Below are 27,392 nucleotides of genomic sequence, written 5' to 3' on the forward strand. Positions count from 1 at the left end.
TGTACACTTGTGGCCTTTTAAAAAAAACATCTGTGGTAAGCCAATATATTAGAGCAAAACATTTCTGGCACAACTTCACCTACTTCCAAGGTGGAGGGAGATAAAAGTTGTATCAGTTGTTCATCTTCCCTTAAGTGTTGCTGGAGTTCCTACATTGTGAAGCCGATATATTAGGCACAAATGTGATGCCACCTAAAGCATGATGCAGGTACTGCACTAAAAAGCCACACACTGTTAAGGTACCATATTTGATTTTACTTAAACACATGTACATCACATTTCAACAATAGAAATTACACAATTTAAAAAACATTACACCTATCCATACAAGAAACCATTTTATAAAAACCTCAAATCCAAAAGACACAAAAGGAGGAGAGAAAAATGTTCACAGTGACGTCAACAAGGCAAAAATCAAACCCGAGCAAAAACAGGACACACTGAAAGAAAGTCAGGAAACTATTTTTAAAGAGTACTTGGCTGAGGCATGATGGTATTAGCAAGTGGCATCCAAAAAAAAAAAAAAAAAAAACCCACAAAAGAAAAAACATTTGGAAATTAAAGTGAGATCAAACTAAAGTAAGTGAAGCTGTCTACTTCATGTGCAATTTTATTTTTTAAAATTTGTCATAATTTATATTTAAAAGAACATCTTATTTTGGAGAGTTTATTTTTTGCCAATGAATTATTTCAGATTAAAGTTTTTTTTTAATAAGACATAAAAAAAACGAAACAAAAACACCACAATCAAAAGCCATAAATCTGAATATTAAATAAAATGGAGATCAATTTGGGATTCAAACTTTTAATTGAACATGTAAAATACAAAACAAAAAAATAAAAAACAAAACATTCAACCCAGAATTAAACAAAAATACAAAATGTTAGTCTGAAGTTTTAAGTCACTTACAAAAAACAGACATTCTCAACCCCCCCCCCCCCAAAATAAAGTTATCAGATAATAGAAATGAAAGAAAAAAGTGCTTTTTTTAGTGCTTTAGTTGATTCTTCTTTAAGCTTGATGGAAATCGAATGACAAACAAATACAAAAATGTAGCATTTGTAGTTCCCTGTGGGATTTTGTTTCGTGGCTCATTAATTGTAAAACAGAAAGCATAAACTGCTAAACTGGCATTAGCTTTAGCCATTTAGCTTCTGGCTAAGTCAAACAAAGCTTAAGAAAAAGACTAACTCTGTGGTTTACACTAAATTCCATGTGTCAAAGACTGCTCACATAACTGCTGAACATTGATACAGAATACAAACACTTTACACCAACATATTAACTGTAAGGCTTAGTTGCAATAGTACAATACAGAGTCATATGATGATACTGTTTACAAATCCCTGAAGACACCAATGTATAATAATGAGGTTTAAACACATTTGTTTGCCAGTGGTTTAATACACAGTCATGAAACCCTCCACCTAAGTTTGCATCGCAAGCTATAAAGACACTATTTAACAATAGTATCAGTTTCTCTTAACATTTGAAGATTTGAACTGTCAGCAAGAGACTTGATGGACCTTTTGCTGTTCTTTTATACAATTAGACAATATTGAGTCAGAATCAGAACAAGATTAAAAACTACTTTTTTAATTTTCTGTTTCCTCCCTTCATAATTTGCCTGCAGACAGACTAACATCAGTCAGTGTTTATAAGTCAGATTAATATGTTTGGTTGTGAGTAAAGGCCAAATTAAGTCTACCACTAAGATTAACTGTATAGTCATTAGAAAACAGTAAAATACATCCAGTCCAGTTTCTCAAGAGTGCACAGTGTCATTTTTTTTAAACATTGTGTTTTGTCTGATTAACAGTTCAAAGCCTGAAAATGTTCAGATTACATCGATAAAGACACAGAAAAGCAAGAAATTAATATATTGGGAAAGCTGCAGGCAGAGAATAACTGTTCTTATTAATTGACTAGCGAATTAAATTATTATTCAATTTTCTTTAGCACAAAAACAAAATGTAGTTAAGTTTCCAGTTTAATTTGCTGCTACTAAAGTAAACTAAAGCCTGCAATCGGTCATGTGACAAACCTGAACCAATAAACTGCAGGTAAAAGTAGCTGTGGGAGTAAAAGTAAGCTTTATAAAACTTCTTCTTCTACGGGCTTTTACTATGTGAACCAAAAACGTCCAGTAGATTTTTCACAATAAAAGCCTAAAAACTATGGGAGGGATTGAACCCTTTGAGCTATCAAGAGGCTTTTAATTTAATATCAAGTCTGCGCACGTGAAATGCTGAGATGTTTATCAGAGATGAAAAAACAGAGACGCAATTCTTGTAAATGTTTTTTTCAGTAAACTAACCCTTAGAGAGGATGTAAAGTGCTCTCATTTGTGGATGGTATTGTTAATTTGTTATCAGAAACAGTGATTAATAACAGACTGTCTGATTCTGACAAAAAAAAAATCAGTGATTAGTTGGAATCAGCTGATTTAAAATCAATCACTAAAATACTATCACTGAATTACTTTCATGGGTGACTGATGGGGGAAGACCAGCAGCTCAAACTGAAGTCAGCAGCCATCTAAGAACCTTCAGGTGCTTGTGTTTAAGGCAGCCATCGCAAAGGTCTTACTATGTCTCAGGGTTGATAGCTGTAGCCTTAGTAATGATCTTCGTGTACTGAGTGTAGATGGCTTCAAATGCCTCATCTCTGTGCATCATTGCGCCGAAGACCATAGGCTGCAAGAGAACAGAGGAACATTAGAACCAGGCTCAACACAAAAAGAAAACAGAGCCACACTTGTTACACATCAGTGTAACAAATGCATACTGTATAGAAATCTGTTAAAGTATTTAGAGTACATCACTTCTCATACTTATTAGTGGTACTTTTACTTGTCAGAGTGTATTCTTACATCTGTGAAATGCTTCTTCTAAATGAGTAAAAACAATTTTAGTTTCTTTGCTATTCTGAACTGAGCTCTTACTTTTTGGGTGGATGGTGTCGCAATGGAGATCCCCATCCCAGACCCAGGCAGCACTGACAAAACTTTGTACTGTGAGAAACAACAGAGCAGATCAGAGCAAATTCAGACCAATGCAAGGGAAACACATGTGCAAGAAGAGCAGACACGTTAGAAAGGTTTTAAATATCTGATGTTAGAAAGTAAAAGACTGTTTCCTGAATAAATGAAAACAAAAGCAGCTTCAGTACCTGCAGCACTTTTTGTTTCAGGTTTTTACTCCATTAAGACTTTTCTAAGAACTAACACTGCAGTGTAGTGAAATGACATGTCTGCTTTCTTTTTTTTTAAATTAATTAATTAACAATTTAATCTAATCAAAGACACTCAAATGTTTACACAGGCTAGTTACAGTGGCTTCAAAAACACAAGCTAATCAGGAAATGACATCACAAAGTAATCTAACTGAATATTATAAACCTGGGAAGCATCAACAATATTTCTAAAGTGAACACTTACCTTCTGGATGTCAGTAATGTCGAGCAGTTTGATGACTTTGTTCCTCTTTGAGGACCCGGACCTGGAGCTGGAGCTCTCGAAACACAGGTAACTGTAAAGACAGCAGAGACTCTGTTACCTCCCGCTCCTACAACGCTCTGCAATGGTGATTATAAGAGATTATAAGCACTCAGAACATTTATGGCACCCATCCACCGAGGATCAGCAACACACCCTAATGGAAACTTGCATACCCGATAAGCCAAACATAAGAATAGCCCAGCTCTTTCATCAGACACCCTGGCAGTTTATTTTCTTCTCAGAAGTCTGAAGTAACTACTGTTCATTATTTATGGTCTTTATTATCCTGCATCTCTCACACCAAACCGTAGTTGTTCGGGGAGAGACCCTTCAGTGTTGGTACTCCTACACTCTGAAGCCCTTTCCCCTGAGATCATTTTCAAACAGAAGTTTACTTGTCACCTATTTACCGAAGCCTTTGGCTAATAATCTTTTTAACCTTTAACTTTTCAGGTAAAGCAACCTTAGGCTTTCAAACTTTATGTATAAATGTAAAAGTGTCATATGAAATACTTTAGTAAACGCAAGTTTACTGTTTGAATGTTCATACAAAGACAGAACCAAAAATGCTGCAGAGGCTGCGCGATGTCAGAAAACAAATGCGGGACAAATAAATGACGTACTCAACATGTTATCGCTCGCTCTGCTTATTACTACAGGTGCCAAACTTATAGGAGGAAACATTCTGTGTGATGAACAGATGTGACACAGTGTCTCTCTGCTCATTCTGTCAGATGACTTACTTCTCGGTGACATAAAGCACTCCGTTGCGGATGTAGTCTGTTGGTGTCTTCCTGTCTCTGTTGATGAGGCAGCAGCGCCAGCCAGTCTCACACACTGAAACAATCATTACAATTAAAATATTACTGGTAAGAAAACAGTCGACATCTAAAGTCCTTTCTATTAAACTGCATTAGCAAATAGATAATTCAGTTTTAGATTCTTTTATGCATCTGTAAAACAATTTTTTTGTCCTTTTCAAGTAGAGTGTACATAAACGTCAAATTTATCTGTTTAAATTTACAATAAAATAATAATATGTGCAAAAAATGAAGGGTGTGAATCCTTTCTGAATCTACTGCATATTATAAGACCCACAAAGAATGATGGGCCAACACTTCAGACTGAGTTGGAAGGATTCATCTATTAATTCATTTTCTCCTGTAGTTCCTTTCTCACCTGTCAGAGGGCGCTCACTCTCTGGCAGGTTAAACACCTCATGAAAAGCTCCTCTCTTGGTGCTGTAGTATCGCCCTCCATCCTCATCCCGACTGACACCCACAGGAGCTGCTGCGGTGAGGCTGCCTCGGCCCCCAGCAGCTATCACCTGAGCAGGTAGACAGAAGCAGGTACACAATTTGCTAATCACTACAAGTAGCAGTGTCTGAAGCATCCCCGCAGTCAGATGTATAATCCAGTGCAAAATCATTCCTTACTTTACATTTTTCTTCTAGTAAGACAGACTTTCTTGTAGCTTTTAAATTGGTCTTGAGCAACAGTTCTTTTCAGATTTTTCTTTGGACACTGCCTGCTTTTTACTCAGTCTCAGAGCAGTCCTGGTACACGATCTTTTTCACTGGAATGTGTTTCAGCTCACCTGATGCGGTCCTCCAATACTGCTACAAATTTTTTATAAGGATACTTCAGTTCAGCCTGGAGGTAAAACGAGCACGTTTCCACTCAAAAACAGAAAATTGAAGGCTCTGAATTGAATCTGAATGAAAATTCTGCCAAATCGAAGAACTTAACCATAAATTGTCCAGTTAGATATTAGCTTCTCGCAGAGGTATCAGTATCTTTGACATGCAAGCATAAATATCTAATCTGCTGTTCTTTACAGCAGGAAACCTTCCACTGACCTTTACTGTAATCATCACACAGGACCAGAGCTTTTAAATGTTTTAAGCTGCTGCATCACCCATACTCCCCCCAAAAATGTACTCAGGTATGCTGGAAGGTAGGCTGAAACTCAGTGTACGTGCAGCTCAAGACATTAGTTGGGAACAAACATTAACTGTGTCTGTTAACACTGGGTAGGATACATCCGTCAGCAACATTAAAAACCCCTGTCTAACATTTTTAGGATCTAGTTAAAAAACCCCAGCTGTGATAAGTTGGAGCATGAGATGCTGCCAGAGGATTTGGTCGTGTCAGAAGCGTAAGCAGAGCGCCCATGGGAAGGTCACAACTCAGCTGAACAGCACATTTTAACCTCTTAACATCTACCAGGTCATCCACAGCCTGTCTGGGGTTAAATTTTGGGGGGTGGAATATTTACCTAATTTGTTTTGCCAAGTAGAAATGCTCTAACAGAGGATCTATAACAGTTTAAATACTCTGGATTTGAAATGTAACATCTTCAACTTTCTTTAGCACGTGGCTTAAATACTCCAAAATGCTAACCCTCCCCCAGTGAGCTTTGCTGGTGACTTGGTGTTTGTTAAGCAGTTAACAAGATGATCAATCATTATTTCACCTGCCACTGCTTTTAATATTGAGGCTGGTTGACATACATTGTTTTCTGATTTAGGTTTAAATCTAATCTCTCATTTTATGGGATGTAGTAACTATTTTACTCTTAGAAAAAGAAGACAACAAAACTTTATTCATTCTTACCTGAACTTTGGCATTAGATCTTACTTGGAGGTAAATCACAACATTTGTGCCAGATCTACATTTGTTAAAAGGGTGAAGCTAAAGGAAAGGTCACAGGGTCATCTGAATATAAAGTGGGAAAATCTGACTAGTACGCCAGGTGTAGTGTTACGATTCGGGACGTCCCACCCTAAGAGGATTTTAACCAGATAGACCAACACTTCAGCAGCTGATTGGTTACAGCCAGTGATGTCAGTCAAAATATCTGATCACAACTCTCACCACAGCACACACTATGGGCCTCTACACTGTGATTGTAAATATAACACACACACACACACACACACTCAGCGCACAATCCTACCTGTTCAGATTCAGACAGCTGGGAGAGAAAAATACAACCAGACCAGTAAGAACCAGTAACAAGCTGATCCAGTGTGTGCTGGTTTTTCCAGCCTATGATCTCACTACTGCAGGGTTTGTTCCTTTACGTCATGTAACTGACACAGACTAACATCAGCCCGGTGCTGAGGTCTCTGAGCTCCGTGTGTAGATGTATGCAGGAGTTTGGACTCACTCGTCGGCCCAGCATAGTGTTGCTGCGCTCTTTCAGCTGCAGGTCGGTGGGTAAATTTGTCCAGATGATGTAGGGGGTGTCATAGCGCTGCCTCAGCTTGGGACAACTCTTAAAGATGAAGTCAATGATGAAGAACTTGATACCTGCGTATACACCTGAGGATTAAAGAGTAAAAATCTTTTATAGTGCATATACTGGACAAAAAAAAGTTGAATATGAAGCTGCTAAGCAAGATGCAAAGAGGAAGAAGAAGAAGATTCATGGATGTATTGAAGGAGGAAATGCAGAATGGTGCTGTGGCTAAAAAGGATGCTAGAGACAGGAGAGGACAGAGGCACACAATCTGCTGTGATGACCCCTAAAGGGACTCACCACAGCCATCCCACCCATCCCCAGCAGAAACGTTCATTTCCATCAAAACTATAAGGTTCCTTCAAAATGAGCATTCATCTACATTGTTGGACTTAATAGACACTTGTTTGAAATCTTTATCACAGGTCTGCATGCCTTTTTAACAGGCAGTAATCAAGAAGATTCACAGGAACATCTGGCCTGTTATATATAGCTGTTTTCACAAGTGTACTGGATTCCTCACCTTTTATAGTGCACATGTGAACACAGATATCTGATGCACCCTTACACCCTTTGTGTGATGTTGGATTGTGCTGATGTGTGAATAGCACAGCTAATATTTCAGTGTATTCTCTGCTAGTGAGTGGGCACCATATGTGTTGCCTACTGCACACCATCTCCTAACCACACTCAGTGTTTCCAATTGTGTCATGATCTTTGAAGGGGACTATTTGCTGTTGTAATTATATATCGTTAGATTATGAAAGTTCTGAACTTTCAAATAATGTCACCTTGTCCCCAAGGAGCTCATCAAAAAGCAATCAAAAAAGCTTAATATTAGCTGCAGCCCTATATTCAGTGAATTTATGAAGGTATGACTGGAGCCAAACTTTGGACATAACATTAATGTTCAGCGCTCACATAGCTGTCGTGTTTTTAGACATGTGCATAGACAGAATATCTTTTCTCATCCATTCCTTTAGTGGATGATATATATTCTTTCATTCTGATATTTACTGAGAACAAGTGATTTAAATTTCAATAAGGGGGGAAATCGAGTGAGAGAAGGTGATCAACTTTTTACTTATTTATTTTACCTATGATGAATCCCAGCAGTTTGTACGGGAGCAGGCATGAGGAGATGAAGGCCAACCACAGACCAACGTACAGCTTTTGAGTCAGCTCCGGCTGAACCCACATGAACAGACTGCACACACACACACACACACACACACACACACACACACACACACACACACACACACACACATACACATTATAAAGAAGCATTGTAAATGGAACACCGGTTCTTTCTGAGCTGAAACATGAAACTGTGTGTAGAAAAGCTTACTTCTTTATTTTCTCCAGGATGTTGGCCATCCTTCCAAACAGATTCTGTAAGGACATAACAATAATAATTAAATATGTCAAAAAGAACCACTTGTGACCTTAGACCTCTCACTGTCCATCACATTTCACCTGAGCTTTCTGAGCGACATCCAGGACCAGCTGGAACTTCTCAGACACAGTCAGGTCTTCCTTAGGAGGCTCCTGAAAAAACAAAATGAGAATCCCGAATATCTGTTTTAAAGAACTTAACAGTTTCCATTTGGGACATCAGAACAGTTTTATGCGAGTCATTTCATAATAAAATATTTAGTAATGAATATGAGGAGGCCAGAATAAAGAGAGATTTCTCACCACTGGCTCTGAAACTTCAGGTACAATGCTCCACTGGATCCTCCAGCCTCTAAGAGCAGGAATCATGAGAAAATATGAGCTATATAATAAATATAATGAACTTCATTGCCTTGTATGCCCTTAAATGTGTCTTGTTGTATCAAGACACATTTAAGGGTCCCTCATCGGACCACTGTAATCAGATATTCAACAAAATTCTGCAGTAAACTTTTGCTCATATTGAACAGCTCTGATCCAGTCATCTGATCATCAAGCGACTGGCACTTTAACGATTTCAGATTCTTACAATGGTCAGTCTGTTGACTTTAAGAGCCAACTGTTCACTTAACACATAATTCATGACCCTGACATATGAATACACTGATAAGATAAGAAAAAAAAAGTATGTAAAAAGATGCTAACTACTGAATTTGCACTAGATTTGCCACGGCACGAATACATGCGTCTTAAATTGGAGAATCTACTGAAGCCATTTTTTTAGTAACTCTAAAAGTAAATAACATATTTGTCCAACAAGTTAAAAAAACAAAAACACCACAGACAAGGGAACAAGTATTCCTGATAAACCTTACCTACACTGACTTGGTACTGAACCTTGACCTGGTTTAAAACTGTTGCCTTTTCTCTGGTTCTGATAAAAGCGGTGTGACTAACTTAGAGAGAGCAAAGGTTACACTAACTTGGCAATGAGGTAATTCAAGGACAGGCGGAGAATGGCGAGGAACAGGAACATGGGGATGACCCATCCATTCCACGCCACATACACGTAGACCTGTGGAGATCACATAGGTGTAAACACATTTAGTTTTGAATCAGTCTGTCTACTTGTGTTATATCTGTTGTGACTGGTGGATCCAATCCATGTTTAAAAGAATTGACTGTTGACCACCTGAACTGTGTGTGTGTGTGTGTGTGTGTGTGTGTGTGTGTGTGTGTGTGTGTGTGTGTGTGTGTGTGTGTGTGAACTCACAATGAAGGCAATGGCTGATGTATAGATGGAGTACCAGCTGGATAAGGCAGAAAGGTTCCTCATGAAATTGGTAACGGGTCTAAATCCTCGTTCTGGAAAGTAGACAAACTGACATCAGCTGACTTAATCATGACAAAGAAAACATCAGCTCTATAAATGCATAAACTTATTTGAATGTTTATGCATTTGGCTTGGGTTTAGTATATCTGATGTCCAGGAGATGTGAATGGGATGCGTGGCTAACAAGGAGATGCAGTCTGTCTCAAACCCAAACTCATTAATGACTATCACATACTAAATGTCCCCTTCTGTTTCCTTATTTGCTCTGTGGAGCACATTTTGAGAATTCCCTTGAATTTAAACGTTTTAACTTCTTACATAGTTATGAAATAACAACAGGGTATATCTATGCAAATGTTCCATTATCCTCGAGCTACTGAAAATGAAATGACTCTATCAATGACTACACTGCTGCCTAATCAGTTAATGCAATAGTTTTAACCCCTTGAATCTAATCTCTTCAGTTAAATTTTTATATTTAACGTAATGATGTTCTGTGGGACGTACAATATTGTCTACTTATTGCATATGATCTAATGAACTATTTTACCGTATCCCACAACGATCTATTCTTGGCCCTTCACTGTTTCACTTGCTCATGCTTCTGTTTATAGCAAATACATGACCTGTTACTGTAGTACTATTGCACACTATACCCAGCAGTGCAGCTCACTGTCTTCAAACAATGTTGCATATTACATTTGGTAAAAAAAAACAAGCAAACTTACTGAGCCGTCTCATGTTTTCAGTCAACCTGTGATTATAAAAAAGATAACACGATAAAGAACACAGTGAAAACCCATGTGGCTATAATAACTCCACAGCAGACCTGATCCGATTTTCATACTTTTCAGTAGCTTTATTGTTACGGTTGCAGTTTTACAATTACAAATATAAAATGCTTCAGATGTGTTTGCATGGCTGGAAAAACTGTGTGGATTAGGTGATAAGTTCTTGAAAAGCTCAGCACTGCAGTGTGTGTGTGTGTGTGTGTCTGTGTGAGTGTTTAAAGATGTAATTTTTTAAGTTAATATATAATAAAAATGTCAGTTCAAACAATGTCAGTTTTCAGTTTTCTACCGTTACAGTTCTGCTAACACACAGAAGTCTGTCACAGACAGTTTCAGAATGTTTTCTGACCTTTTGGCACTCAGTGGTTCCTCCGTCTCCACTGTCGTCTCCTCTGGTTGGAAGCGGAAGTCTTCGATATAAACACCAAATCGATCATAAAGCCATTTCAATAAGGTGTCAACCAGAGTCTCCTTCTGTTTGTCTGAGGGGGGAAACAAGGCAATTGTGATAATAATTAAAGGACCATTCAATTAATTCTGTTTCTTTTCACGTCAAACAAAGGTGAAAAGATGGAACATCTGCAAAAAGTGAAAGAGCATAGATCAGCCATACCACTGCCAGCAGCTGAAGGAGCAGACGGAGCTTTAGGTGTCTGAGATGGTGAGTCTTCAAGTCTGCAAGAGGTAGAAACTGTGTCGTGTCAGTCCAGCATAAAGCATAGGAGCAAGCCGCTTTGAGTCCAGCTCAGCAAATTGAATTAGTCTCAAATTTTACATACTTTATAAATAGAAATATGTTTCAAATAATGATTTTTGGTACATGAGCCGAAAGCTCAGGGTTCAGACCGTTTTCTTCTTCTACATGTGGGTTTGTATTGTACCAAAAAGACCAGACCTATCTGACATGTTCATCACAGCTCTGGCTGTGAGGACAGCAGCCCCACCCAAGTGATGTTTAAACACTGACATCCAATCAGGGGAAAATGTCTTAAAAGTTGGTTTTAAATGGGAAATATTACAATGGCTTGTTTTAGACAGAAGAAGACGTGAGGGACGCAGTGCAAGATAAAAACTGATTATGAAACACTAAAATCACCTTTAGTGGACTCAAAGTGCATATACGGGCTCCCTTTATATATGAAAATCTGAAAATATATATATACAACTAGCCTGGATCTCAGGGCATCGTTGATTTTCTGTTCCAGCTCGATGCGTCTGCAGCGCTCCTTTTCTAACTCCTGTTTCAGCGAATCCACATTGGACTCCTCTTTAAGTTTTCTCAGCTCCTCCTCTGAAACAGACAAACACTGGAAGTTAAAAGTGCTAAACTTATAATAGTGAAACTGGAGCATGACAACGTAGGTGACAAACTTTATTTTATTCCTATTAATACGATTAGTATTTTTTGAGGATGCGGGCACAAATGGCTTATTCACCAAAATCTCTCTGCATGCGTGTCAAATGCGGTCAGCAGGGTTATTAATAGCTCTGTGTGTGTGTTACATAAAAGGCCAAATATTGACTGATTACAGAGCGCTATCGGGACTGTACTGGGGGATGTTTGACGCTTACAATGAACTGACAACTGAAGCTGTGATGTCGACTCATCAGTTTCTACAAAGCTTATGGATGAAAGACTTGAATGACACTTGTTTGAATGCGATTCTGACAAAATAATTTTAACTGATTTGAGTGAGAAGAAAGAGACCTGACAAAAAACCTGGCACCTGGTCTGCTTCGTCTACGTAAATCTGACCTTGCTGAGCTAAAGTTCATTGGTTATCTTTCAAAATAAAACTTGACATATGAAGATAAAATTCACGGAATACTCACGCAAATAGTGCTTCTCCAACAAGGCAATTTCTAAGTGACCTTTAACCTCATTTAAATCTGTCCTGTCATCCAGAGCTGCAGAAAAAGATCCTGGACCAGCCTTAGAAAGAGCAGAAGAAAACATAATAAGCAACATAACATTAAAAAAAGTAAAAATACTGATTTTCTCTGTGTGCTTCTGCACCTGAGCATCACCCTGCGGCTCCACCTCTGCCTCCCTCACCTCCTCTGTCTCTCTGACAGAGGCGCGAGGTTTAATCACAATCTCCTCGCTGCATTCTGTGTCGGATGTGTTGGGCGACTCAGCCAGATCCAGGAACTCATCCCGCCGTCCCCTGAACCGGATCCTGTCCAAACGCTTCAACATGGTGGGCACCACAGAGTCGAGTGTTTACCTGAACATGACTAGCCCCCCAGCTGCAAAGACTAGAACAAAAAAGAACCAATTTGCAAATGCTGCACCACTTATCTGTGGATTTTTTACTGGTCCACAGTGGCAAAAGAGAGAACTGAGTATGAAAGTGAAGCTACCAGTCAATCTACATCCCCACCCTCACCTATGGTCACAATTGGAAAACAAGCTTCCTTCCCAGGATGTCTGGGCTCCCCGTTAGATATAAGGTGAGGAGTTTGATCATTCAGGGCTCAGAGTAGAGCCACTACTTTTCCACGTCAAAAGAAACAGGTTGATATGGTGTGGATATCTGAATAGGATTCCTATTCAGATAGCCGATGTCTGTGGGTTTGTGAGGTGCTTCACAAATCCAGGAGACATGGGCCTCTTGATAATAATAGCAACTTCATTTACATAGTACTTTTCAAACAGTTACAAAGTGCTTCACATGTTACAACATACAGACATATAAGCGCATAATCAGCCATACCAACCAGACAGCGGTCAGAGTTATATCTTTCACACAGGCCTCTGGACAGCAAAAGCTACAGCCACCACACACTGCCACGCGATAAACCATTGAGATGCCAACAACGGGCACTGTAGGTAGACGCGGCCTTGAAAAGGTGGAAGATGATGGGCAGCTCTGAGGCATGACTGCATGTGAGCGCCAAAATGCAGCTTTGGGGGCAGTAGTAGCAGCAGCAGCAGCAGTAGCAGTAACTGGCAGAGTTAAACGCAGATGCCCGGCTTCTGGACGAGGGAGATGACTTAGGGTCTGTGCTCAAGCCAGGCAGCCAGGAGGAGTGGTGGCGAGGAAGCCCAGGTGGGGACACACCTGTGACAGCCAGTCAGTGAAAGAGCAGCATCCCCATTGGGCAGCAATCCCATCTGCTGAGTCCAAACAGTCCCCAGTGTCGCCGGTCTGAGGGACATCTCCGGTAGCTGGGAGGCAGAAGCATTATCCCACTCTGGACCAGATGGCCACTCAGGCCGTCCCGCACTTGAAAGCATGGTGCATCCACATTTTCCAGTGTGTAAAATTTGTTCACCAGTTGAATAGCCTCTGGGTATAGATGGAATGGGTGTCACCAGATACCCTTGTTACCCTTTACTAAAACCCATGGCTCTGAGTTGCAGGACATAGAGCAAACTTGGGATTTTGGCATCGTCCTGAGGATAAGCCACATCTCATCAGCCAGAGCCAGGAGATCTGCTGAGATGGCTGGCTCTTCTCCAGAGTTGGCCGAACTGGACCAGGGGTGTGTGTCAACACAATGAGCTGCTGGGACCGAGCACTGCAGAGTAGCTGCCAATTTCCCACTGCAGAAGACGTGTAGGGAAACCAGGTGCTTTCCTTGAAAACTCCATGATAAGCTCCTCCCTCTACCTAAGAGCCTATTTCAGTCGCTGGATAGCCTCTTGTAACCGTGAGCATGCCGGTAGGCAATGACAGACAGCCATGGCTTGAGGGCAGCAAACAGCTGACAGACAGGCTAAAAACAAGGCTACCCAGGCTAGGCTTGGTAGCAGACGAACCAAGTCAGGAGGCTTCAGGGTGTGTTGGTTAGCAGCGGTTGTACCATTAGAGTTGAAAAGGGTGTCAAGCAGGAATTACAAATTTCAAAAACCACTTAAGATTTAGTAAATCGAGAAAAACCTTAGAAGTCGCCAAGATACACCGAGAGTGGTTTGAAAGACGGTGGTCCGGAAGTGACATCAATTGATGGATGGATGGAGACAGCTGTTTATCACCATTTGTCACCATAATCAGTGATTTAGCAAAGCAGAGCCTTCCCTCCATGACAGCAGTACTGCAGTGCACGAGCATTTAAAATGCCATTTAAAACCAGCTGTGATGTCGACTCTGAATGGGTCATGTTTGTACAGTAATGTTTATGTTAGCCTTCCTGTGATTAATAACAGGTTTTTATAATTCTGTTTTGTTCTTTTTTACTAGCATTAAGCAAAGGTGTTTGTCCCGAAAAGAGGCTTGTGCACCTCTCAAACTGCTGAAGTCATGACAACGAGCGAAGTACTGCAGCTTAGAACAGGAGGTTTATAATGGATTGGATTTATATAGCGCTTTTCAAGGCACCCAAAGTGCTTTACAATGCCACTATTCATTCACTCTCACATTCACACACTGGTGGAGGCAAGCTACGGTTGTAGCCACAGCTGCCCTGGGGCAGACTGACAGAAGCGAGGCCAACACCAGTAGGCAAGTAGGGTAAAGTGTCCTGCCCAGGGACACAACGACCAGGACAGAGAGCCCAGGGATTGAACCAGCGACCTTCCGGTTACAGATGCGGTTCCCAACCCCCTGAGCCACGGTCGCCCACAGGAAGCAGAGATAAGGGCTAGTCGTTGACTAATAGACTAATCGAAGAAAATTAGCAGATTAGACGACTACTAAAGTAATCATTAGTTGCAGCCTATTTATAATTAGGAACAGCAGTTTACAATATTCAACATATCTGTTTCAGCATGCTCACACTTGTTGAATCAAACAACATCAAAGTGGATTGTTTAATTTAAAAATAATAAATAATAGAAACAATCACATTTGTATTTATTTTTTAAATCTAAACAGCAAAGAACTCTTTAGTCATGTCTGGCATGGAAAACCCAAGTAACTCTAAACTCACAGCAGGGCTGCAAATTAAATTAAACCAAGTACAACGAAACATAGAGACACACATTTGACACACACTGAACATGTTCGCTTCCGCTCTACTATTAACTCTGATAACTGACCTGTGTGTGAAGCTCCTACAGCACTTAAGTCATCACAGTCTACTGCATGTTTATAAAGGGAGAGTCCACTTCATGCTACTGACATGAAGTCACAAAGTTAAATGTTTGTTTTGGGAGGAGGAGGAACTGTTTCATCATCTGCTCTTTAAAAACAGAACTGGCTGCAGATTTTGTGCCATCTCTTGTAAAACTTGGACTCTTGGTTTATGCTCACCACCAGCTCAGTCAGATTAAAAACTGGGATTTAATTCCATGTGACTCATATTAATTATACAAATGTACACCAACATTATGACCAACCGACTCAGTATTCTAACGTTGTGTCTGGACAGTGTAAGAACCGTACTGATCCAGAACTCAGCTTTTAATCAGCCCATCATTTTCTTGATTAATCATTTAACTTCTATACCTATTACACGTCATAAAACACATCATTTAAACATGAAGACTTCAAGTTTACTACCGGTACCTACTAATTGATAAACCGACTAATCATTTTGCCTGGCTCAACACTGACTGTCTTATCTAAGCCATAGACATGTTTCTGTAAATGTTTAAGCCGCTAATTATGATCTGGGTCCATTTGTTACTTTTGAAGCCAAAGAAGATTGTCGATATGCTTTTAAAGAGAAATCTAATTTGATATTTACCTGTAGTGAAAATATGTGTCCATCAAAATATGTCTGCTATGCAGGAAGAAAACACAATTAACTGGGACTTTGTTGTTTCTATAAGAAGGAAGCCCAAGAACATCCATCCATCCAACCTCTTCCACTTTTTAATTAATATAAAAAGGGAAGACTGGAGCTTATTCCAGCTGTTCCAGGGCAACCGCACAGAGACAGACATCTGCACACTGACATTCACAATCTAGACTCCCGATTTCACTTCACATGCATGTCTTTGGAGAGTGGGAGGAAGGCAGAGAGAAGCCACCCTACCACAGAAAAACATGCAAGCTCCAAACAGAAAGTTGAGAGAGTAATCCTTCAGAGTTTTTCTACTCTGAGCACTAACTGCACTCTCTTCACACACATATTCATATAAGCACTTTTATCGATATCTAAGCACTCTGACTAACATTAACACACAAGGATGCACTGGGGGTAACTCGGGGTTCAGTATCTTGCCAAGGATTGAACATGCAGACTGGAAGAGCCAGGAAGTGAACCACCAACTTTCCAGTTGGTAGACAATGCACTATATTTTTCATGTTTGTTATTTATTCCTGCTGTCTTACTATTCATATATTATTCCTGGCCAGTTGGTGTGGAGCACCCACAATTTCACTGCACATATAGAACGACAATAAAGGGCTATTCTTTGCTATTTTCCACTGAGTGATGTGATTGGTAAAAGCTATTAAATAATCCAGTGAACCAAAGACATAAGAAAATGTGGTCCTAAGTCTGACTGGTTGTAAATCACTGCTTGAAAATCTCAATGTAGCCAAAATCAAACTAAAATTTACTCCTTTTTTGAAGTGGTAAGGTACAAACACACATCAGCCTCTTTTCCATTTCAGGGTCCCAGAGCAGCTGGAGTATATCATTGCTGTCAGAGGATCAGAGGCACCCTGGACAAGTCACTAATGGGCCAACAAAGTATCAGCCATCCACATTCAGAATGTTCCAATCAGAATCTCCAGTTTTCCTAACATGCCTTTCTTTGGACTGTGTGAGGAACTCAAGCAGACATCAAGGAAGTATCAGCAACAGAAGAATAATCTAGGCTTTACTGTGAGGCAACAGTGGTAACCACCACACCACTCTGCCACCAAGGAGTAACACAGTTAAATCCCACACAGCTTTACTTCAGCTGATTTTTTCTCTTTTAAAATGCAAACATCTAATAAAAAGTTTTAAACTTAATAACAACAATTTTAAAGCATATTATTCTACATGTAATATTAAAATATAATATAATAATATTCTAAATCACCTGCAATAATGCCAAAGCTCAGCCCATGATGTGAAGCGCTACCCTCACAGAAATCTAAACTGAAACCAGAACCTCCTGTGTGTGATCACAACACACGAACGTCCTCAGCAGAAGTTACAGCCCTGCTCTAAACTACAGCAATGGCTGAAGGTGTGTTCAGCCTGAAGATCACCGAGCAGTCCGACTGGTCTGCCTGCTTCTGTTGGTTACTGTCTGAACAGGCAGTACTGACTGCATAATAACTGACAGACAAAGGCACTGACTGCTGTCTGGGAGCCTCTAATTATTACCGCACAGATTAGCACCTAACAGAAAGCAGGAGCAGAAACAGACTTTTTCTGACCTTTTGTAGGTAACACAGAGATACATTTAACACCTTTAATGCTATCCAAAAGATGAGATTATAAAGGAAATCTGTTTGGAGTGATAAAGCCTAGATTTATTTATTATGACATCACATTTTTCAGTACTTCTAATCAACGTGACCTGACCTGGATAAGCAGTAGAAAAATTAATGGATCAACCCATAATTCCTATTCACTTCAACCTAGTGTTTCCCATGGATGTGGTTATTTTGTCTCTGGGGGACACTTTGCTAACTATGTACTCTGCACTTTCTTTATAGATTTTCACAGGAAAAAGTAAAGGTGTGACCAGAAGATTTCATGTGCTCATAATAGGCATGAAAGTCATGTAATTCGTGGCTTTTGATGATTTCTTTGAAATGTCCTTTTTGCGTAATGGAATGATAATGCAGCATTCATCTTTAATTACTTTAAACAAAATTAGGTGCACAAATTTACATTTATTTTGGAGCTTCTGTAATCTACACAGGATCAAAAGTATGCATGAAGGCTCAAGTAGACAGCTACTCTTTTGGAAGTCAACAGAAAATACAATGAGCCCTCTTTATGTGTTATTTTTATTATCTTATTGCCCCGTGACCCGGGAAAGGATAAGCAGAAGCAAATGGATGGATGGATGATATTTCATTATCTTATATATTAGATTATTTTGTTGAAATGTAACAGTAATGTAAAATGAATTCATTATTATTTTTGAATTCTGCCAACAGAGATATAATCAAATCCTGAGAAAATGATTTCCTTCCTAATCTTCCTGTTAAATTCATCTCATGCAGCACTTACAGTGTAAGTATTGTTTGTTAATAACCACCATCCAACTCTGTAAAAGAAATCTACTTCCAGCTTCCCCTAATGTGAATTGATTTCTTTAATGTGCTTATCGGCACCAAGTCTTATGTTCAGCGATAACAATGCAAACTTTTTTTAAGCTCCTGATGGAAAAGGATTTCCCCATTACCATGCAAATAGATTACATATTATCTTGTTAATAATATTTTACACATATATCGAAATGTATAGAAATGTTTTGATGATGAAAACAAATCAGGAATTTATTTTTCCATTATCCTACATTATATCCACTCACTTGTGGCCTGAGATTAAAGTTAAAGGGTATGAATCATGAAATCTAAATGGAGGCGTCGTGACACGGTGTAATCTAGTCCTCAGTTCATTCTGTGCTTCATAGGCAACTGAGTTGGCCATCATGTGCTAATCAACTGGACAGCGCACGATATTGTCTGGTTGTCGCAGATTGCTTGGATGGGTGGCGTTTTGTTTTGTCAAGCTTTTGAATTGTATGGCCCTCTATTAAACCCACTTCACTGTGGACAGTGACACTGGTGTTCCAGCAGTTTCCAGTACATGCCAGGCATGAGACCTGGTATTTCCGGGCTGATCCCTGAACATCCAAACCAATTTCCTGCATTCTGAGAGTAACAGACAGAACAGGCTGCCCTCCCAGAACTTTGCAAATAATCGATAGATTTTCAAAACCATGAGGAAGATTTTGACTCGTAGTAATGGTGATGAAGTCATATCTCGAAAAGTTAACTTGATCATTTTCAACTAATTTTCCTAATCAAAAATTTGATTTAAGAAAATAAGTATTTAACATCAAGTTTAGAGATTTCATTCATTTTTCAAATTATTTAGAGCATTTGATTAATTTCACTTTACTGATCATGAAGGTAAATATATTTTAGAGCCCATTAAAAAACAAAGGGTACAACAAACTACACAATACCTAACATGTAAATCGTTTTATTTTTGTAGAAGAATAAAATGTGCTCCTCCTCAGTCTGCAGCAGTTTGATCTGGCAAGTACTGTAAGTGCCCATTAACAGAGTCTTCTCCTCTTCTAAAATTGTGTGGTCCTTTCAGCCTGACTGAAGTCAACCTTAACAACATTCCCATCCCAACGCTCAAAGAGATCTTTGAACTGATGAAAGGAAACTCTCACGTGGAGTTTCCCAGTTTGGGGTCAAGAGCCAGACACACTCTCCACTTTTAAAATTAGTCTTAAAACTTGTTTTTTTTTTTTGATAAAGCTTATAGTTAGAACTGGATCAGGTCACCCTCAACCATTCTTTAGTTCTCCTTCTAAAGGCCAAGCTTGCTGATAGAGCTCCATTTCTTTTCCACAAACTTTTTTTCACTCCCCTGGTGTTTATATACTACTGCTCTGTGTCATTAAATTGCATCTTCTGTCTACCATAGTGTGTTTCATCTCTCTTCTCCTTCTATTCATGCCACAGCTAGTCACAGCAGTTGGCTACTCCTCCCTGAGCCTGGTTCTGATAGAAATTTCTTCCTGTTAAAAGGGAGTTTCTTTACTACTATCGCCAAGAATAAGTTCAAGGGTTAAAAAGCTACAAATTACTTCTATCTAATAAAGTATTTTTTATATCATCATCAAGTTTCATTCCAGTCTTAAAATGACATTCTTATACCCTTTAAGACAAGTTTCAAGGAAAATTAAATAACTCCTTTACTACATTGAAGGGTCTAAGTAACAATCATGTAATTATTAATTGGACTGTTGATTATTTTCTCTGTTAATGATTTTTTATATCATATACAGGGATAAAAACAAACAAACAAACAGCCCCAAAGAGGTGCAGTCCAAAACCAAAACCAAATATTCATGTTACTATCTGTATAACAAAGGAATATGACAGATTTGCACATTAGAAAGTTTAAAACAAGTGCTTTGTGCAAATGACTACAACAATAATTTAATAAGAAAAAATAGCTGCCTGGTAGTTTAGTACCCATGTAGTATATTAAATTACTAACTCGCTGTCTAATTAAGTTTTTTAAGACTTCCCATTACCCTCCCACCTTAATGTGTGACAGCCAATTAGCTGCAGTCTACAGAAAGCGCACCGGTCGGTCCGCGGAGCACAGGTTGGGCACACCTGGACACTCCAGAGAAGATGTAAAGAGAATCCTAACAGTGAAGTGCGAAGAAAAGAAGCAAAGGGCGAAGAAGCGTCTCACCATGAGAGCAAAGATGAAGCAAACTTTCCCTTCTTTCTGTTTTTCCCGGCGATCCAAGCCCACTGGAAACCGGGTCAAACCCGCTCCTGAGCCGATGTAAATCGGACCAGAATCCACTGAGACACGCTCCACGCCTGTCTCTCTCCTCCGTCCTCACAATTAATCCAGATGTGGGGGCCTGTGAGGGTGTTTAACCGGACCGCGTTGCTCCATCGGACACAATAATCACTTCTGTGGGCGGGGTGAGCAAGCGGCACCCTAAGAAGGAAGTGACGCCATCACGCTGTCCTCGTTAAACCTACGTCGAGGCGGAACCAAAACTCTGTTCTTCGTTTCTGGGGGAATTTAAACTATATTCATTTGAGTTTTTGCTGTAGTGACGGCGAGCAGGTTGGGGCATTCAAGTTAAAAAACACAAAACAATCGAGATGGTCTCCACAGACCAGAAGACCGACGTGAAAGAGGTAAGACTCACTCGAGGAAGTATATTTAACATTTGCATGTCCAGACAGGTAATGGCACAAATTCACCTCCCACCCAACTGCAGCACTAGAAATATCTCATTGTACTGTATTATATCTGTTTCTTCTAAAAGTGTTTTCCACCGGTCAAATGAACACGTATTTTAGTGCAATCTCTGACCTTTAAAGCGTTGAGGTAAATGTATATGTCGTTTGATATACAAAGGTGTTCTAGGATTTCCTGGCTTCTGAGTGGCTGGTGAAGTGTCAGTAGGGCTGTACACGGGAAGTGTTGGTGAAATTGCGAAGAGTAAAGGTGTTGCTAAGAAAGTTGTCCGCCTGCATCTTGCTGTTTCTAATAGTTCAGAGATCCAGAACCACATTACGAACCCTTACGTTACATATAAATGCACCACATAAATGTACTTCGTTAAAATCGAGTTTGAAACTTGGGATTCAAGTCATGTTTTTCATTGTTATTTATTTTTTGTAATTTGTGAGTGAATGAATAAACGAATGCCGGACCACCTTATAAAAATGGAACATATGCACTCTGTCATTATTGTTGTTGTTATTATTTATTTTACTTATTGTTCAAAATTTCTACGTCTTGTAATAAAGGCTTAAATCACAGATCAAATTAATAACCATATAAAAAAAAAAAAAAATTAAATTAATTCTGCAGAGACAGTGAGGAAACGTTAGCATGGTGCTTCCCTACATACATTTATCTGTGTGTATATATATAAAAAACACCCAGCGCGCCCCTGCGGGCGGTTTATCCTTCAAGCTCGGGTCCTCTACCAGAGGCCTGGGAGCTTGAGGGTCCTGCGCAGTATCTTAGCTGTTCCCAGGACTGCGCTCTTCTGGACAGAGATCTCCGATGTTATTCCCGGGATCTGCTGGAGCCACTTGCCTAGCTTGGGAGTCACCGCACCTAGTGCTCCGATTACCACGGGGACCACCGTTACCTTCACCCTCCACATCCTCTCGAGCTCTTCTCTGAGCCCTTGGTATTTCTCCAGCTTCTCGTGTTCCTTCTTCCTGATATTGCTGTCATTCGGAACCGCTACATCGATCACTACGGCCGTCTTCTTCTGTTTGTCTACCACCACTATGTCCGGTTGGTTAGCCACCACCATTTTGTCCGTCTGTATCTGGAAGTCCCACAGGATCTTAGCTCGGTCATTCTCCACCACCCTTGGGGGCATCTCCCATTTTGACCTCGGGACTTCTAGGTTATACTCGGCACAGATGTTCCTGTACACTATGCCGGCCACTTGGTTATGGCGTTCCATGTATGCCTTGCCTGCTAGCATCTTGCACCCTGCTGTTATGTGCTGGATTGTCTCTGGGGCATCTTTACACAGCCTGCACCTGGGGTCTTGCCTGGTGTGATAGACCCCAGCCTCTATGGATCTTGTACTCAGAGCTTGTTCTTGTGCTGCCATGATTAGTGCCTCTGTGCTGTCTTTCAGTCCAGCTTTGTCCAGCCACTGGTAGGATTTCTGGATATCAGCCACCTCCTCTATCTGCCGGTGGTACATACCGTGCAGGGGCCTGTCCTTCCATGATGGTTCCTCGTCTCCCTCCTCTTTCTTGGGTTTCTGCTGCCTGAGGTATTCACTGAGCACTCGGTCAGTTGGGGCCATCTTCCCAATGTATTCTTGGATGTTCCTTGTCTCATCCTGGACTGTGGTGCTGACACTCACCAGTCCCCGGCCCCCTTCCTTCCGCTTAGCGTACAGCCTCAGGGTGCTGGACTTGGGGTGAAACCCTCCATGCATGGTAAGGAGCTTTCTTGTCTTTATGTCAGTGGCTTCTATCTCCTCCTTTGGCCAGCCTATTACCCCAGCAGGGTACCTGATCACGGGCAGGGCGTACGTGTTGATGGCCCGGATCTTGTTCTTACCATTCAGCTGACTCCTCAGGACTTGCCTGACCCTCTGCAGGTACTTGGTGGTTGCAGCCTTTCTAGCGGCCTCTTCATGGTTCCCATTTGCCTGCGGGATCCCCAGGTACTTGTAACTGTCCTCTATGTCTGCAATGTTGCCTTCTGGTAGTTCAATCCCCTCAGTTCTGACTACCTTCCCTCTCTTTGTTACCATCCGACTACACTTCTCCAGTCCGAACGACATTCCAATGTCATTGCTGTATAGCCTGGTAGTGTGGATCAGTGAATCGATGTCTCGTTCACTCTTGGCATACAGCTTGATGTCATCCATGTACAGGAGGTGGCTGACAACTGCTCCGTTCCGTAGTCGGTATCCGTAGCCAGTCTTGTTAATGATCTCACTGAGGGGGTTCAGGCCTATGCAGAACAGCAGTGGGGACAGAGCATCTCCTTGGTAGATCCCGCACTTGATGGTAACTTGTGCTATGGGCTTGGAGTTGGCCTCTAGTGTTGTACGCCACATCCCCATTGAGTTCCTGATGAAGGCTCTTAGGGTCCCATTGATCTTGTACAATTCTAGGCATTCCAGTATCCAGCTGTGGGGCATTGAGTCATAGGCCTTCTTGTAATCAATCCAGGCAGTGCACAGGTTGGTCAGTCTGGTCTTGCAGTCTCGGCTGATTGTTCTGTCTACCAGTAGCTGGTGTTTTGCACCTCTGGTATTCTTGCCAATTCCTTTCTGTGTCCCGCTCATGTATTGACCCATGTGCCTGTTCATCTTAGCCGATATGATGCCTGACAGGAGCTTCCATGTAGTACTGAGGCAGGTTATTGGTCGGTAGTGTGTGTGTGTATATATATATATATATATATATATATAAATAATTATTATTTTTATTTTTTTTTAATGGAAAAAGTCATAATCATATTTTCTCACATTCTTGTGTCAGTCTTCTGGTAACTTCATATTGCTTTTTTGTCAGTTAGTTCTATGTTTATTAAAGTGTTGAAAAGCAATATAGTGAAACAGTTTCGAGGTACTTTTGTTTCCATGGTATTTACACTATCTGTTACCTCATAATTCACGAGTTTTACTTCCAGTGTGAAAAACACAAGCCACCCTAGCTTATTTAAATGTGAATTAAAAAAGATAAAGGTAAACATTCTGTCTCTCCTCTGCAGAAAGAGGCTGACTGCCCAGTGGTTGTTGCAGTGACGTCCCATGCAGTGTTTGAATCAGGAGGAGCTGAGGACCCCGATGGCTTGTACGTTGGGGGCATAGCTTTTCCTCTGCTGCAGGTCGGAATCCAGCAACCCACATTCATTTATGTTTTTTTTTTCTAATTAGTTATTATAGGAATTATAAATTATTATAGGAATAGGTGCAAAAGTATACTTAGAGGTTCAGCTATACACATACATGCAGCTAATATTTGGTTAAATATCCCTCAGCTAGTTGCACCTCGACCAGATAGTTTTGGTATCAACAAGCTTCTGCTTTCTGTCTAGATATTTAACCAGTTTTCTCAGCAGACTTGGTAGAGTTCATTGGTAAAGTAGAGTCTAAACTAGGAAACCAACCAAACTGTCTGCATCCTCTCAGTCCAGGGTGTTATAAAACTCTACTGTGGACAGTGACGGTGGTGTTTCAATAATGCAGTCCATGGCAGGCTTGAGCCTTATTGGTTTGTGGGTTGTTCCTAAACATCCTAACCAATTTTCTATATTCTAAGAGTCACAGTTTGGGCCTTCGCACAGACCCTGGCAAAGTGATGACATAGAAAAGTGACTTGCACATGCATACAGTTATTTAAACTGGCCTTATCACATACTTTTGATCCTTTGTGGATTACAGAAAATCCGTTACGTAAAGGTAAACGTAAAGTTCTGACCACAACTTTACTTATGAGGACTTTTATGTACTTTGTCTTCAGTAAAAATTCATGTGATTGGAGCTGAGACTCACCATTCAAAAGTGTTAAAAGATGTAATTTATATAGAATATGAATAAAGTGGCACTTTAAAGTCGACTCTCAGATCAGTTTATGCTTATGTTGGCGCTACAGGCACTACAGAAAGTGAATGAACGTCTGCTGAAGGAAAATCCTGCCGAGTCGCTCTTGTTTGATGTCATTCTGATCACCACTGAGAGCCAGCAGCAGCAGCAGAGCTCCCGCATCACAGAGAGCATCAGACATCATGGTAAACGCACTTCAACCTTCAGGAGAGAGATCTCAGTCTGATCTGTAGTGGAGTTTTGCTCATACTTTCTCTTGGTATTATCCTGCAGGTCTCAAGGTCAGCAGGTTCTGTTTTTCCAACGAGGAGGATTTTATGGAGAATCTGCTGAACAATAACGTGCATCTCTTTCTGACAACGAACAGAAACGAGGCATTGCAGGGTTCACAGAAAGGTCAGTACATTTTTTTTCACTTACCCCTTTTCAGCTAAATAGGTTTGGAGTCAGTGCTTTAAGCTCCACGGCTGCACAAGTAATGTGCTACTTGGAACTTTCCAGAAATGCAGTAATGCATGTAAATATTTGAGTCTCTTTGAACTGTTATTTTGCTGTTTTCTGCATATCTATTCAGCCTGCCAGAAGCAATGAAGAAATATTTCAATTTCATCTTGAAATTTTTCCAGCCTTTACCTTCAGCTTTTTCTTTTTTCTTGCAATTTTGCCAACTTTATGTTTTTAGGACACCGTTGTTCTGTTCCAAGCTCATATTTTTCTGATTTATCTGACAGTAGATAAAGAGTATGTGTGTGCTGTGATTGGTCCAGGTGTTCTCTCTGTGCTGCTGGATGAGCACACAGCTTCCTGTCCAACAGAGCAGCTCAGAGTTTTATTCTGCGGGGATGCCGTGGTCCAGTCGGAAGCTGGACCAGCACTGGCAAGCAAACAAGCTGCTCAGGTACAAACAGTGGCAACCACTCATGTGTCCCCTGCACCTTTTGTTGTGTATTGGTGAGATTTTAAAAGGATAATTCATATTCTTGCCCTGCAGAGCTTCTCGGCTCAGATCGGCAAGATGCGGGGGAGGTTTGGTCTATTTGACAGCCCCATCAGCATTGCCCTGGTGACATCGCGGGGAGGCAGGGAAAGCTGTGGAGATGCTCTGCGGACGCTACGCTCCCTCGGTGTGAATGCAGATGAAGCATACTGCCTGGCTGGGGTCCCACGTGGTCCCATTAAGCGCCTCCTCCGACCTCACTTCCTGCTCAGCGAGTGTTTTAGCAGTAACTGAGAAGACCAGACTGATGATGACTTGGAATTTCAGAAAAAACAAAACAAACTTCACTGTGTTTTGAAATAAGCTGCTAAGCTTTCAGACTGATCTCAGAGTTAGCAGCTTGAACATGTCAGTCTCATTCAGCCTTAAAAAGCCAGCGAGGGAGCGAATGTGAAGCCCTGCTTATCACCAGAAGTCTTATAGTTCTGGGGAAAAAGTAGCAAACAGTTTGTTTAAACTCAGCTAAAAGAGCTCTGAATAACTTACGGTGTTACTCAGGGCTTACAGGTCTTTTATTTAAATATATATATATATATATATATATATATATATATATATATATATATATATATATATATATATATATATATATATATATATATATATATATATATATATATATATATATATATATATGCTGCCAGAGTAACACTTTGACATACCTAAGAAATAAGAAGAAAATGAACCTTTAAGTCTGTTACCCAATTTTTTTGACATGACTGACAGTCATACTGTTATAGCGTTTTCAGAATCCATCATGTCCCTGATTACTGTTACTGTTTTTGGGTTGTGTTTCTAAGGTGCAGGGAGGTCTGCTCTTTGTTCTGTGACTGATTGGGATGCTGGGCATGCTACGTCTCTTATTTGTGTTCATGCAGGGACAACAAAAATTTCTTTAGTTTGTTCTGTTTGCTCTTTTTTTTTTTTTTTTTAAATAAAAGAGTGAAATCAATGTTTTCTGATGTTATGAAAATATTTTTAATTCAAATCAGCCTCAGATGTTCCACTAGACTTCTGATATTTGTGGAAATCATTTGGAAAATGATTTGAATCACGGTGTGGTACACAGTACTCGAGTAGTTATTTAAACAATGCTTCGTTGGTACTAAAGAGCCCAAATTATGCGAAGAAAATATCCCCCACACCACACCAACACAAGACAGGATGGCTTCATGATTTCATGTTGTTTACACCAAATTCTGACCTGCCATCCAGAAATCAAGGCTCATTAGACCAACCAAATTTTTTCTACTCTTCTTGTGTCTAGTTTTGGTGAGCCTGTGTGAGTTTCCTGTTCTTAGCTGACAGAAGAGGCACATGGTGTGGTTCTCAGCTCCTACAAGGTTTGACGTGATGTGTATTCAGAGGTGTTCTGCATCTATGAATACACTATTTTCTCTTTTTTGGACCCATCTCTATAAACCCTACTGTGGGGGGAAAATCCCAGCAGAACAGTAGTTTCTG

The 27,392-nt window shown here is 40.3% G+C and overlaps 2 protein-coding genes across 3 annotated transcripts; one reads left to right on the top strand and one right to left on the bottom strand.

The window, feature by feature from the left end:
• Positions 1-234: 234 nt before the first annotated feature.
• Positions 235-20,788, bottom strand: LOC146705105 (GRAM domain-containing protein 4-like). 2 transcript variants are annotated; one of them, XM_085462689.1, is made up of 19 exons: positions 20,560-20,788; positions 12,284-12,525; positions 12,100-12,199; positions 11,437-11,557; positions 10,880-10,941; positions 10,616-10,748; positions 10,204-10,229; positions 9,416-9,507; positions 9,126-9,217; positions 8,446-8,494; positions 8,224-8,295; positions 8,096-8,139; positions 7,842-7,951; positions 6,673-6,827; positions 4,680-4,827; positions 4,244-4,337; positions 3,441-3,531; positions 2,946-3,014; positions 235-2,697 (listed from the first exon to the last, which is right to left on the bottom strand). In XM_085462689.1, the coding sequence occupies exons 2-19, from the start codon at positions 12,464-12,466 to the stop codon at positions 2,590-2,592; spliced, it is 1,749 nt and encodes a 582-aa protein (XP_085318815.1). In that variant the 5' UTR covers positions 12,467-12,525; positions 20,560-20,788; the 3' UTR covers positions 235-2,589. The 2 variants fall into 2 exon arrangements, with proteins under 2 accessions (XP_085318815.1, XP_085318816.1); XM_085462690.1 differs by lacking the exon at positions 20,560-20,788 and adding an exon at positions 15,251-15,285.
• A 93-nt stretch (positions 20,789-20,881) lies between these two features.
• On the top strand, positions 20,882-26,449 carry LOC146705106 (cytosolic 5'-nucleotidase 1B). The gene is made up of 6 exons (XM_085462691.1): positions 20,882-21,023; positions 24,097-24,213; positions 24,981-25,116; positions 25,205-25,327; positions 25,699-25,829; positions 25,923-26,449. The coding sequence occupies exons 1-6, from the start codon at positions 20,988-20,990 to the stop codon at positions 26,160-26,162; spliced, it is 783 nt and encodes a 260-aa protein (XP_085318817.1). The 5' UTR covers positions 20,882-20,987; the 3' UTR covers positions 26,163-26,449.
• The last annotated feature ends 943 nt before the right edge of the window (positions 26,450-27,392 follow it).

This window comes from Copadichromis virginalis, linkage group LG7 (assembly GCF_057382275.1).
Source record: "Copadichromis virginalis isolate Kocher_CV1m ecotype Utaka linkage group LG7, C_Virginalis_male_GT1.1, whole genome shotgun sequence".
Lineage (NCBI taxonomy): Eukaryota > Metazoa > Chordata > Actinopteri > Cichliformes > Cichlidae > Copadichromis > Copadichromis virginalis.